The sequence below is a fragment of the Silene latifolia genome, chromosome 6, assembly GCF_048544455.1.
Source record: "Silene latifolia isolate original U9 population chromosome 6, ASM4854445v1, whole genome shotgun sequence".
NCBI classification, from domain to species: domain Eukaryota; kingdom Viridiplantae; phylum Streptophyta; class Magnoliopsida; order Caryophyllales; family Caryophyllaceae; genus Silene; species Silene latifolia.
Genome location: NC_133531.1, coordinates 53556635 through 53570955, shown reverse-complemented (window position 1 = coordinate 53570955; position 14321 = coordinate 53556635). Strand labels below are relative to the sequence as shown.

Sequence of the window (14321 nt, the reverse complement as noted above, 5' to 3'; positions counted from 1 at the left end):
TAAGAGATAGGACGGGAGCAGACTTGACTGAGTATATGGGTAGTAGGGTGTGGGACGAGTCAGATGGTGGTGTTTAGGGTGGTTGTCGGTGGTGATAGTGGCGGTAAAAGGGAGTAGCGACAGGGGGTGGTAAACGGGTTATGATGCGGGTTTTTCAGGCGAGTTAGACGAGTAGTGTTGGGGTGGCACCACCGTGGACTCGGGGGAGGTCGGAATGGTGGTGCCACGGTGTCTGTGTTGGTGGGTTGACGACGAGTGGAATGGTGGTGGTATGGCAGGGGACGAGTGATGGTTGCGGTGGTGGTGAGTCGCGTAAATAGGGTGTTTGGTGAGGTGTGGGGGTGAACCCGGTCAGGTGACGACCCTGGTTCGACTCGCGGCGGCAATCGACCAGGGTGGGGTTGGTTGTCGATGGTGGGGACGAAGTGGGGACCAGGTGCGGTGGTTTTCGTGGTGGTTCAGGTGGTGTTTGTAGGGGTGTAGGCGTGTGTGAAGGGGTAGGGATTGATGACGAGTTGTTTTTATATTGAAACGGGTTTTGACGTAGTTTAATCATTATAATTTATTACTCGGTCGTACTTTTAATTAAATAATTTAATATTCCGAGTGTATTAAAATAATTAAAGACGAGTTTAAATCGGGTTGTTGAATTATTTTATGTTTGATTCGGGTTTGTCTTAAATCGTTAATTCATTAAATTAATTACTTAATTTAATTCCCGAGTCCTTTAAATGATTAATTAATATAATTCCCGAATTATTTAATATAATTAGAGACGGGTTTGAGTCGGGATTGTTTGAGTTGTTTAAGGATTGATTCGGGTACTTCTAAATCGTATAATTCATTTAATCTTTATATATCAGTATTTAATTTAAATCCCGAGTTATCTAAATAAATTATTCCCGAGACATTTAATAATTCAAGTCGGGTTAGCCTCGGGTTTGTTAAAAGAGGAAAGTTACTATATTGGGAAAGTTTCCATTTTAGGAGATTTCTATATTTAGTAGTTAGTAATTATAAATATTATAATTGTTTTAGGTGACGAATTCGTGAAGGATCAATTATCAAATTCATTGCTTTATTTTCGGATCGCTTAATCGCTTAATTGGATTTGTTTGGCACTTGAGGTAGGGAAATACACTTGTCCTATTATCGTCATTGATCGAATTGTATTGACTTGAATTCTGGTTGTTGATTTACGATATCATTTATATTCGGAAAGGTGATTGACTGATTTGATCGTATTGAGTATGATATCACAACATCGGTAACTGGCATGACTTTATGATTTATCGATTCGGTGAATTATATACATATTGCATTGCATTAATTTTTGTTGAGCATTTCATATGCATTGGAGTTGGAGGATGATGTGGTGGTGACGATGTTGAGATACGATGTGATGTTGTGATAAGGCCCAGCGGGTTCTGCAGACTTGCCCTGGTGTCCTCAAATTGAGTCGCGATCGGCTTCGGTCGATATTTATAGTCTCACCGGGATCGGTATGGTCAGGTTGTCCCGGGTTATGAGATGTGTGTGATGAGATGAGATGGAGATGGAGGTGACGGAGTATCATGCATATCATATTTTATTGTTTTATTGTTTTCCCTACTCAACCTCGCGGTTGACCCCGTGTATTCGTGAACACCGTGCGACCCAAATATTGGCGAGCGGACTTGACAAAGTTTAAGAGATAGGACGGGAGCTTAATGGGCGTGAGACACTCGGATCGACGACTTAGTAGCTAGATCATCATCTAGAAGACTTTCACTTTTATTTATGTCAATTCTTGTAATTTGAGTTGAAAAGAGTAATTGTAATAATTAAGTTAAAATTTTACATAAATTGCCTTGGAGTTTAATTTGTTATTCACTACCTCGGGAAACCGAGATGGTAACAGTCCGTTTTATTAGGGAATGTCTTGACGAGGACTTCTTTAATAAACCGGGGTGTTACAATTAGTGTCACCCTAAGTCGGAAAATTACAAATTGTTAGGCTATATGATCTTTAATACTCATTTGCCGATTAATTAGTTCTGTAAAACTTCTTCTATATATAACAAAGTTATAGTATAGTATATTTTTTTTAATAGTAACAACAATAGTGAATTAGTGATAATACAAAAAATTTCTTGTTTTTAACTTCATTTATTCTTCTCCGTTCTTAATTTCTTATGTATTCAGTTTTTTTATGTCGAATACATATAATACTACTCCGTATGAAATATCTTGAAATTAGTAGCTTATGGTTAATGCATATTTTTTTTTTATTGTAGACTTTTTTTTTGAGTTAATTAAGTTTAAAGCTAATGGAAGATGGATGGATTTTTAAAAGAAAAAAAGTAAATTAAATTAATGCCACATAATAATAAATTTATAATCCATGTCATATTAATTTGTTATGCCACATTTAAATTTGTCATATCACATTTAGATTTGCCATATTACATTTAAATTTGATGTTTTAGGTAACCTTTTAATTAGGTTTTATAGATTGATGTCGAAAGAAGCTAGTAGTTAGGGTTCGTTTGATTGCCCTTGTAAATCATGAGAGTTGCAAAATCCCATGAATTACAAAATAGGGACTTGTTTGGTTGCCCTTTTTTTTTTTGGCAAAGTGTGCGAATTCAATATTTCAAAGAGTTTTCAAATTCTCCATTATGAAGGAGTTGGATTACCTAGGTCTCCCTAGGTAATTGCAAACTCATAAGTCATGTGGAGTTGAATTTCTATATAGACAACCAAACGGATTTATTAAAATCCCATGAATTTTATATGAGAACTTAATTGCCATGAATTTGATGATGGAATTGTATTCCAATGGGCAACTAAAGATGCCTTAGTAGTCTCTTAAACTCATGTAATTAGTATAAGCTCAAATTGTCAAAACTCCTAAATACAATCCAGCAAACATGATCTTTTTTTTTTTGACAACAAGCAAACATGATCTTGACATTAATCAAAACTCATACAAACACGTGGTCCTGTCTGTCTGTCCCCTTTGATTATTTCCATCCTGCAACTCTTATCATCTTAATTAAAATAATCACAATAATCAAAATAATTGAAAAATACAAAATGTAGTTTGACACTAATTTACAACTCTCTGGAACTTTTCCCTGATTTAAAATTTCCGTGCACTCTTTTCCCACATCGATTTCATCGCCTTTTTGTGGGAAAACAGTAATCCATGGAAGTTGACAGCACAGTTCCTCCTCCTCCGGCAGCGGCGGCGGCGAGAGTGTTTACCGAAAAGGGACATTCGACGTTGCACACGGTGTTGGCGGTTGCCATTTGGTTAGGCGCTATTCATTTCAATGTCATCATCGTTATTTCTTCTTTCGCCTTCCTCCCTCTTCCCAAAGCTCTTGGGTATGTCTATCTTCCTCTCTGTATCTTTCGTCAATTCTTGTCTAAGACTGTCTTAACTTAAACGTCACGTGACTCACTTCCGATTAAAATAAAAAGCGGAAACAAAAGGAGGTTGTGACTTGTGAGAGGTATTAAGTTAAGACGGTCCTGTACAAAAAAAAAAGTGATCTTTTATGTTTTTGCTGGAAAGCACTCATGGAAAAGAGATTAATAATTGTTGTCGACTGTGAATACCCTGGTTTATGACAAAAAGAAAAGAAAGTGATCTTTGTGAATTTAGTATTGATAGTTATTGTGGACTTGTGATTATGTTTGTTGTTGTAGAGTTTGTTTGGTGTTGCTGGTGTTTATGGTGATTCCGATTGATGAGAAAGACAAGTATGGGCGTAAACTAGCGAGGTATGTTTAACTGCATTTGCTGTATTTAGGCCTAAAAGTACTCGAAAATTTTGATTTGAGGAATTTGTGGTTTTTTTTTTTGGGTGTAGGTATATATGTAAGCATGCTGTTGGTTATTTTCCAATTACACTTCATGTGGAAGATTACAACGCCTTTGATCCTAATCGTGCTTATGGTAATGCTCAATTTCTTATGCAAGGCCGCCTTACACATCTTATCTTATTATAGAACATCATGCCATTTGACGCGAATATTCCTATAGAATTTTCAATCTAAAACCACTTTAGACGAGACTACTTGATTGTCATATGATTATATTTTAGCCTAGCTTATGTACCAAATAAGAGTTCTGCTGTATATTAGCTCAACAACAATATTACTTTAGTGTCTCACAACAAGCGCCCACCTAAGGTCTGTTAGTCATTAGGTAAATGGGAAATGCCAGTTTATGACCAATCATTTGGCACTTAACAATTGGTTGTATTAGAGATTAGTGGCTTACAGTTAGTAGGATGTATGAACTGGTTTAATAGCAGTTGTTACTTGTTAGCTGTTTATATTTAGTACTCCTTCGGCTTTTTATAAGATTAATAACAAGGACATTAGTATTTCAATTTTCGTATTAGGATATTAAGTTAGCAATTATAAGGCCGTGTCCCATGGCAAAAACTTTCTACAATGTCGACTTGCTACTCGTATTTAGCCTTTGAATATTGGTCTAGGCAACTTGTTTCAAATTCGTAGAATATGTCAAATATACTCTTCAATCTGCGTGTATTTTACTCACCGATCATGAGTTGTCAAATCTTCTTAAGTACTCCATAGTTACTATATGCTGTTTACCCAAAAAGAACTCAAAATCAAACACCCTTTGACTTTCAACCGGATCTCTTGACCTAAATAAGATTGTGGTGATGAAGGCCAATATGGTTACTTTTGATCTAATGATAAAACTTGAGTCATTGTTGATTCATGAGTCCAAGTGTATTTTTCTCCTATGAGATCTGAGGGATCAAAGATCTATAATAGAATGTTCGGGTAGTGCCTCATTCCGCTTCTTAAACTAAGGAGGGATTTGAAGTGTTTGATGTTTTGCTTGTTAAACCCATATAGTTGAAACTTACAACTGTAGGGTAAATTATTATCATGTACAAGTGAAACGTGATACTTTTAGTACACTATGATTTACTGTTTAACTTCTAGTAATGATTTCTGTTCTGTGCCATTTTCAGTATTTGGTTATGAGCCGCATTCGGTTTTACCAATTGGGGTTGTTGCGCTTGCTGATCTTACTGGATTTTTGCCTTTCTCTAAGATAAAGGTTCTTGCGAGCACTGCTGTAAGTCCTTCACCACTAATGCTGCAGTATGATAAAACTTGTTGTCTTTCAAGGTCTTAAATTTTTTTAATGCTTAGGTATTCTACACTCCTTTCTTGAGGCATATATGGACATGGTTGGGTCTTTCTCCTGCCACTAGAAAGAATTTTTCTTCCCTCTTGTCATCAGGTCACAGTTGCATCATAGTGCCCGGTGGAGTACAAGAAACATTTCACATGGAGCATGGTTCTGAGGTATGTTTTGATTGTATTACTTCGTATATTTTTCCTCTGATGAAGACCTTGTGAATTGGGACCCATTGAACCCTTACTTTATCTCAAGAGGACACTCTCCTCATCGCAACTATACCGGGCAAAAGGGCCGCTAGGGTCTGGTAAGAGTCGAGTTCAAATGGGTTTCGATCCTTTTGGGTGCCCAAATATCGGGTCAATTTGAATCCGATTAGGTTATGTTGTTTAAAGACAGGCCGAATTGTTCGTATCGAGTAAGTTTGGCGTTGGATCTATTACGGGCTTGGGTTGGGTCAGCTCGGAAGAGGACATAGGACATGCCGTCGGGTCTAGTTTCTAACTGGACAGCTCAAATTTTTAACTGTTAAAACCATTTGTTGGCTTGTTGTTCAATGGATTGGCAGACAATTGTAAGTTCAATAGATGCTTAAGTGCTTAACTCTGTTATTAATTTTTCAGGTAGCCTTTTTAAGCAACAGGAAAGGATTTGTTCGCTTAGCTTTGCAGACGGGCAGCCCTGTTGTCCCAGTTTTCAGCTTTGGTCAGGTATGATGCTGTCAATTAATTATAGCACTCTATCCACAATTTCTGTGGTCTGCCAAAGGCATCAAATCAAGTCTTTTTCATGGCCAAATGATGGAACGCTCACATTTCATTTGTAAAATGGTTTTTTTTTCCAGTCACAAGTGTACAAATGGTGGAAGCCTGGTGGAAAACTGTTCTTGCAATTTTCCAGAGCTATACGATTCACCCCAATAATTTTCTGGGGAGTTTTTGGGTATGTTTTAGATTCAATTCCCGTTTAAAAAGTTTTTGACATGATGAACTCTTTGGATTTAGTTTAAACATCTGCATATTACGAAGAACTCCCTTGATGTTAGGTGTTGCTGTTATGTTTACTTGTTACTGAATACATGAGAAACACCGAAGATTTATTTAGTTCCACATATAGTCAAAAAAGATCGTGGCAGTATGTGGTTCATCTCTCTCCCTTTAGTTTTTAAAGTAAGACATCTAATGTGGAATATTTAGTTAATAGTAGTATACTACTCCGGTTACACTCGGTGTATGGAATCCGCTAATAAAAGTTTGACATGTGGCAGAATGTTAATTAATAATGGATATGTTTGGAGGGGATTTTTTCCTATTAGGGGCTTGCTTGGATTGAGGGTAAAAAGAGGGGAATGAATATGGGAGAAATAGTTAAGGTGCATTTTCCATGTTTGGCAGGAGAGTAATTATTCACCTTCTGAATCTATTACCCTCCTGAAAGGGTAATACATTACCCACCCTCCCCCCTTGGGTAATGATTAAGGGAGTAAAACATCTACTCAGTAATCATTATCCTTATGCCAAACCAAGGAAAAAAATTGCGAATTTTATTAGTTTTTGAATTGTAAATTAATGATTATATTTATATAATAATAGAAAAAATATTTACACTAACATAATCTTATCATGTATCTATATCTTTCAAAATTATTTACCATTTATGCGGTAACTTTGTTTTTACGGTACTTTGTTCAGTCAAAAGTAATTATTTGTAATTTATTACTCCCTCCATACCAGACCAATGGTAATATTGACCGTTTTGCCACTATTCATGGTCGTAGGGAATCTTCGATATTATTCTTAATCTATAAGACAAAATATAGTCATGTGAGATCTTGTTTGATTTATCGCCATGAATGCTATAAGAATATCAAATTTTTATAATTTTTAATAATGTGTAACAAAAGATATTTACGTTGCAAAACGTGTCTTGACAAGTGTGAAAAAGTCAATGTTACCATTGGTCTGTTATGGAGGGAGTAGTATTTTCCTAATATTGACCAACTTTGATTTATTCAAGTATACCTCTACTTTTCTCTAGATTGATGTTAATCGCACATAAAGTATGCAAGTACGTAACAAAAAATCCAAATGTCCATTTAAATGGAAAAATTTACGAAGCAGTGGAGCCATGAAAATGGTTATTAACTTGTGAAATTAGTGCTACGGAATAAAAGTTTGGATTTCACTTTAGATTTCTAACAATGACGAAATGTGAAGTGAATATTATACTTAAAAAATTTCGGCATAATAAAATAAATCTTATGTGTTAGGAAATAAAAATACTTTCAAAAATATAATTTAGAAATTACCAAATTCAAGTATTTTGGTGGGAGAAAATTATTTAGGGAAAATATTAATTAAGGTAAGTAATTGAATTTCAAACTCGATTTCTAAAATTTTGGCACCTAAATATAGTAAATAGATGCCAAAAAAGATTATATTCTATACCGCACAATTTCCACATGTCACTACGTTATTCGCAGTGTATAGAAGATTATATACACTAAGTTTAACCGTAGCCTTTTCGGTAGTGTAGTGCAACCTTGAGTCCTCAGTCTCGCCCATTTGTTTACATATTTATTTTATGTTCATCTCAACCATTTGTTTACGTTTCCCATTTAGGTAAGGTTTTACGAGTACTTTTTACTGCTTAAGTGATTGTTCTGCTCCCATTTACTATTTGAGTTGTACCTATTTAAGTGATACCCAACCAAGGTAAACATAGGAGTATATCTTAGTTGTAGGTTCGGGAATCACTTTTCATTGTCTTGGGACTCTCAGCGTCTCAGTGTATGGGAGGAACCCATGGATTTTAGGTTTAGTGTTATTTTTGTAAACCCAAAGAAGAGTGGTGACTTCAATCTAAACTTGTAATTCATCTTGGACTTAACCTGCCGAGACGACTTCCATTATTTTTTTTAATGCAAGAGAGAAGCGATAACTCCTGTTATAATCAACCTTATTATGCTTCCGTGCAGATCTCCTTTACCATTTCCGGTTCCTATGCATATCGTGGTTGGGCGACCAATTGAAGTCAAGAAATCTTCACAACCTACTATGGAGGAGGTATTGATAACTTTTACCTTAGACGAGTATTCAGATTGCTGTAGTTAGAGGCCCCACTTCCCATGTCGTTCACTCGTTCAGTAAAATTCTTGACCGTTAATTTCATTCTGTGTCATCCGGAACAATCAATCTGTGCTTTTACAGCTATACCCCAAACCTTTGAAGCACTTGGATAATATTGTCGTGGTTAAAAGTCTCACATTGAGTAGCCATTGTCTATTGGAGCAATCAAGTCCTTAATATGAGTGCAATATTTCTATTTGTTACACAAAAAACTTACGGAGTATATGAGAACATGAGATGGTTCTTAATGCTACATGTGAGGCACAAATAAGATCCTACAACCAGTTCTATATTAGCATTATACAACTGGCCCATTTATAGTATATTTATTTAACTGAAGCTCAATCTAATATTTGTTAAACAAAACACTCTCCCTCTTCAAATCTCAGTGTAACCAAACGCTTATTGCAAAACTCCCCCTTTAAACCTCTCTTAAACGACAAAACTCCATTGTTCTCTAATGTGGAAGACTTCCATACTCGTTTAAGTCCAACCAATTCCGATTTTTCAGCTTCAATGTCTATGAACTCGTAAATTAAATTCACATGAAGAATACGAGCTATTATGAAAAGAATATGAGCCATTATAAAAAGAATACGAGTTTAAACTTAATCGTAATGTACTTTCAAAAATACGAGCTATTATGAAAAAAATACAAGCTTTTATGAAAAGAATACGAGCTTAAACTTAATTGTAATGTACTTTCAAAAATATGAGCTACTATGAAAAGAATACAACAACAACAACAATATCAGAGCCTTAATCCCAAAATGATTTGGGGTCGGCTGACATGAATCATCCTTTAGAACCGTCTATGGGTGAACACACACCTCAAAAAGCGAATAGAAGAGGGAAAAAGAAAAACAAAAGGGAGAGCGAAAATGTAATGGAAAGTCAAGGTAAACTTACAGGTTTCAAAATCGAATTCCGGATTTCTTTTATAAAAACTTAAAATTTAAATCGAGAGAAAAGATTAAAACGATTTTGAAAACCGAAATAGAATTAAGGATCCGGAATGCCTTAAAAGTAAACCAAGTAAAATATATAAGAAAGTGGTTGGTAAAAAAGTGTAATAAAGGAGAGAAGAACAAATAATTTAATTTTTAAATTAAATAAAAACACTAAATATGTCACAAAAAAAAAAAAAAATCAAATACTAAAAATCCGCATGTATCCTTTCCCTCCATTGTGCCCTCTCCGTCACCATACTCTCCTCAAGCCCCAGAAATCTCATATCTTGCTATATCACTCTCAACCATGTCTGTCTCGGTCTTCCTCTACCTCTAGGGACATTTTCTGTTCTCCAAGTCTTCAGCCTTCTAACTGGTGCGTCCATAGGTCTCCTTCTCACATGGCTAAACCATCTTAGTCGGTTTTCCATCATCTTGTCCTCTATTGGTGCCACTTTTACCTTTTCCATCATCTACTATGAAAAGAATACGAGTTATTATAAAAAGAATACGAGCTTAAACTTAATTGTAATGTACTTTCAAAAATACGAGCTAATATGAAAAAAATACGAGTTTAAACTTTCAAGAATACTAGGAGGTGTAATTTCTAATTGTTTTTCCAAAGTCATTGATTATGAGTTAAATGTTTCAATTTCCATTGAAATTTCATGCTATTGAAATTTCATGCTCCTTTGATGTTCATGTTTCATTCATGATGATGATGATGATGATACATATGGTGTTTCATCCGCCTTCGAAACTTCCTCCACTATTGGTAAAAATTGATTAAATACTTATTGATTATGATTGAAGAAAGGAGAGAAATAATAGTTGATAGATTAATTTAATGGGAGAACATTAATTAACGGCAAGAAAGATGGAGAGAGGGAAGAAAAATATGGAAGCAGTTAAAGAGAAACTGAGAGAGAAGAGGGTTGAATTGGATTAGTAGTATTGTTTTAGGTTTTAACAAAAATAAATAAGAAAGACTAAAATTAAACATAAAATTAAATGAAGAATAAACCATCTGGGTGTATAGTCTATGAACTCCATGTGAGGCCATCCCATTAACCATAAAATTAAATGAAGAATTATAGATATTTGGTTGGTATCAGTATCACCGTCTTAATGTCACCTAAGAGTCGGCAAAATTACACAAAACTAATATTTAGAGGGAGACTTCTTTTTTTTGCCAGGGAGACGCTTTTGTTCCCTATTGTGTAGTCTGTCTCTTATGTGTTTCGGGTGTCCCCAGGTGGCGGAAGTGCACAGCCAATACATTGAGGCTCTTCAGGAGCTGTTCGAAAGGCATAAAGCAAAGGTCGGTTATGCCGATCTTCAATTAAAGATTCTTTGATTTCTTACTATTATTAATGCTGTATATATGTACGCTCGATACACATTATGTAATTTGAGATGGTACTTTAAACAACACTAGGTGAATGTACATGCTTTAACATTTTAACATAGAAGCAGTAACAGCTGATCAAGTTACCTATTCACCACAATCATTATTATGTGCGCATGTCAATTTGTTTCAAGTTGGTGGGCTTTTCAAAGAGTTATTGTTTGTACTTGTGTATTTGATTCAGCAAAAGGAGTAGAGAGGAGGAATTAGCGTCCCATTCGTCATGACTCACGAGGCTTAGGTTCCATCGTAATGATCATTATTGGGATACAAAAATGGGACAGAGGATCCTCACTGCATTATTCAGGCCAAGCTCCAAAATTGGAGGTCATTTGTGATCATTATTTGGCTGAGCTAAAATTACACCCAGAATATGCAACCCAGTCTGAGATGCAATAATCGGTCATTATAAATGGGTTAGATTAAGACGAGTAATGATGTGTATCTGGGGGCTCGTTGGTCTTCCGAGGACGAGTATTACAGCCAAGGAGATGAATCTCCGAGACACTTTTTTGGGTCTTGTTGTAGGTATTTCTCTGAAACTTCATCATCAATTAAGACAAGTAAAGATGAGTACTATCCTTTGACCAGCGCGGCTCGTCCTTTCAAGACTGTTGTGGAAGTTGAAATTGTCTTCCGTGTTCAGCCATCCGTACGCCACCAACACTCTTCTATGACCCGATGTAGTTACTTTGTTATCTTAGTTTACCGTAGTATTAAAATAAGTGCATTTGACCAAATGAGTCAAATGCCATCTCTATAAACCTTATACTCCCTCTTATTCACCATTTTCTTCCCCTTTCCTTTTTGTACAAGAAATAAGAAATTGAATTTGAGCCACACAAAACACACTACTCCACATGCTATTGAATTTGGACCACACAAATCAAACCAAAAAAGGAAATAGGGAAGAAAACGTGAATAATCCGTTTAAGGAAATAGGGAAGAAAATGGTGAATAGGAGGGAGTATTAGGTATATCTTTATTTACAGTTGCCAAAAAAAAAAATGGGTTAGATTAACAAGTACTTCATATAAACTAGTTTGAATGTCCGTGTATTGTAACGGGGTAATTAACTTATTTATAATGCACAAAAAATGTTTTAAGGGTTTAATGTTTACATTCTATGTCTAATGATTTCTTTACATATTATTAAAATATCTCTTTCAAAAAAAAATAAAAGATTAATACATACGTGGGTTAACTCTTATTTATAGTTATATAATCACCACACCTTATACTAATCTTTCGATGTGGGACAATTATACTATTTTATAAGTAATATATTCACCAAATTTGGATTATTTTTCTTTTTTTTGGGAAAGGTTAAGTAATATAAATCAAAGAATAAAGTTATGTACAACTTTGCATCAACCACACCATTACATCAACATTAACACAAACTGCAAAAAACAATAAAACATTCAGCAAACTAGCGAATACTATTCAACCAGGCAATATCACTAGACTTCAGTTTGCTGCAGTTCCTTCTAGTAAACCGGGATTGCACTTCTGAGAGAATGAGCTTGACCACCTGTGCAGGAGCCCTAATACAGTGATCAATTCGAGCTTCATTCCTAATCCTCCAGATATAGTAGAACATGCCAACATAGCAAGCCCCAATATATCTGCGTTGAAATTTTGACCTTCTTGCTCGTGAAAACCATTGAACTAGACCAGATCCAGGAAGAGAAATCTTCATAGCATTCTGAAGAATTCTACTACAGGCAAGAGCATACTCACAAGTATAGAACAAATGATGATGGTCTTCAGGATGGAGCCTACAGATATCACCCATGGGATCATTGGTAATCCCCATTCTGACCAACCTATCCTTAGTCAGAAGACGAGAGTGCATAAAAGACCAGAAAATGAAAGAGTATTTAGGGACATTCAGCTGGTTCCAACAAATATGCCTCCACTCAACTTTTGGTGCTTTGATTCTGAGCCAATGATAACCGCAGTTGATTGAACTGTAGGGCACATCAAAGATTCAACCATTTAGAATCAGTGTATGCTTGGTGAAAAACTTGCATTATGTGAATAATTTTCCTCCATGACCAACTGCAGTCAGGAGGAGGAGTATAAGTAGACCAATCAGTCCCCTTTATGTAGACATGATTCACCCACTTAACCCACAAATGATCTTTTTTAGAAGTTACCCACCAAGCATATTTCCCAAGAAGAGCTTTGTTCCAACATTTAGCATCTTTAATACCCAATCCACCTTCCTCTTTTGGTAGACAACAAGTGTCCCAACTGATAGAGGGAGTTTTCTGATACTCAGAAGAACCAGACCACAGGAAGTTTCTACAAATTGCAGTGATTCTATTAATAATAGCACTTGGGATTAAGAAGATGGAAGCCCAATAAGAGTGAAGAGAGGTGAGAACAGAAGTAACCAGGGTGAGCCTGCCTGCATAAGACAAATGCCTGGTTCCCCATCCTCTAATTCTGGCCACTATCCTCTCAGTCAACTTCATACCCTCATGCTTAGTCAATTTTTTTGCAGAAATGGGCACCCCTAAATACTTGAAAGGTAGGGATCCCCTATGGAAACCAGAAACTTGAAGTATATCTTTCACAATGGAAGGAGCCACCCCATTAAAGTAGATCTCAGACTTGTTTTTGTTCAGAGATAACCCTGAGGCAGCAGAGAAAGTATTAAAGCTTCTAAGCATCCACATAATAGACTGTTCAGTACCCTTACAAAACAACAACAAATCATCAGCAAAGAGTAAATGATTCAGCCTAAGATGCCCACACAGAGGATGGAATCTAAAGTCTTCCTGCTGAGCAACTACACCCAAGATTCTTGAAAGGTACTCCATACATAAGGTAAAAAGAAGTGGGGAGAGGGGGTCTCCCTGCCTGAGACCTCTTTTACCTTGAAAGAATCCAAAGGAAGTACCATTCACAGCAAGAGTATAAGAGGGTGAAGTAACACACAACATGATCAAGTGAATAAACTTCTAAGGAAATTGCAAAGCCTCCATCATTTGCTCCAAGAAAACCCATTCAACAGAGTCATAAGCTTTCCTAAGATCAATTTTAATCAAACAACGAGGAGATGCAGCCTTCCTATTATACAATCTGACAAGATCCTGACAAATCAGAACATTTTCCACTATATTTCTCCCTTTGACGAACCCTCCTTGACTCTCATTAATAATATCAGGGAGAATCTGGCTAAGTCTTTGACACAACACCTTAGAAAGGCATTTATAGACTGTATTGCAGCAAGCAATAAGTCTGAAATCAAGAACACTATTGGGGTTGGTCATTTTTGGGATGAGAGTGAGGTTAGTGGTGTTAATTTCCCTCAACAGTTTCTCAGAATTGAAAAAATCTTTGACAGCAGCAGTAATATCATCACCAACAGTTCCCCAAGTGTCCTTAAAGAACTGACTTGAGTAACCATCAGGGCCAGGAGATTTAGAGGAAGCAATGGAAAACATGTTATCTTTTACCTCAGCAGATGTAATGGGAGCCAATAGAATAGCATGATGAGCAGTGGTGACTAGTCTTCCAGTCCTGACAGTAGGAGCATGTACAGGGGTAGTAGGGAGACTTGTACCCAACAACTCCTTATAGTAACTCGGAAAGGCTTGTTCAATATCAGTAGGATTAGTATAAAGTATCCCATCAGTCCCTTTAAT

The 14321-nt window shown here is 36.1% G+C and overlaps 2 protein-coding genes across 2 annotated transcripts; one reads left to right on the top strand and one right to left on the bottom strand.

Annotated features, from left to right (window-relative positions):
- Window positions 1–2957: 2957 nt before the first annotated feature.
- LOC141586795 (diacylglycerol O-acyltransferase 2D-like) lies at window positions 2958–10812 on the top strand. The gene is made up of 9 exons (XM_074408146.1): window positions 2958–3372; window positions 3697–3771; window positions 3861–3946; window positions 5004–5110; window positions 5188–5343; window positions 5800–5886; window positions 6021–6118; window positions 8154–8241; window positions 10510–10812. The coding sequence occupies exons 1-9, from the start codon at window positions 3191–3193 to the stop codon at window positions 10609–10611; spliced, it is 981 nt and encodes a 326-aa protein (XP_074264247.1). The 5' UTR covers window positions 2958–3190; the 3' UTR covers window positions 10612–10812.
- A 1282-nt stretch (window positions 10813–12094) lies between these two features.
- On the bottom strand, window positions 12095–12481 carry LOC141588090 (uncharacterized). Its single transcript, XM_074409545.1, has one exon. It carries the CDS (start codon window positions 12479–12481, stop codon window positions 12095–12097), a length of 387 nt encoding a protein of 128 aa, XP_074265646.1.
- Window positions 12482–14321: the final 1840 nt, after the last annotated feature.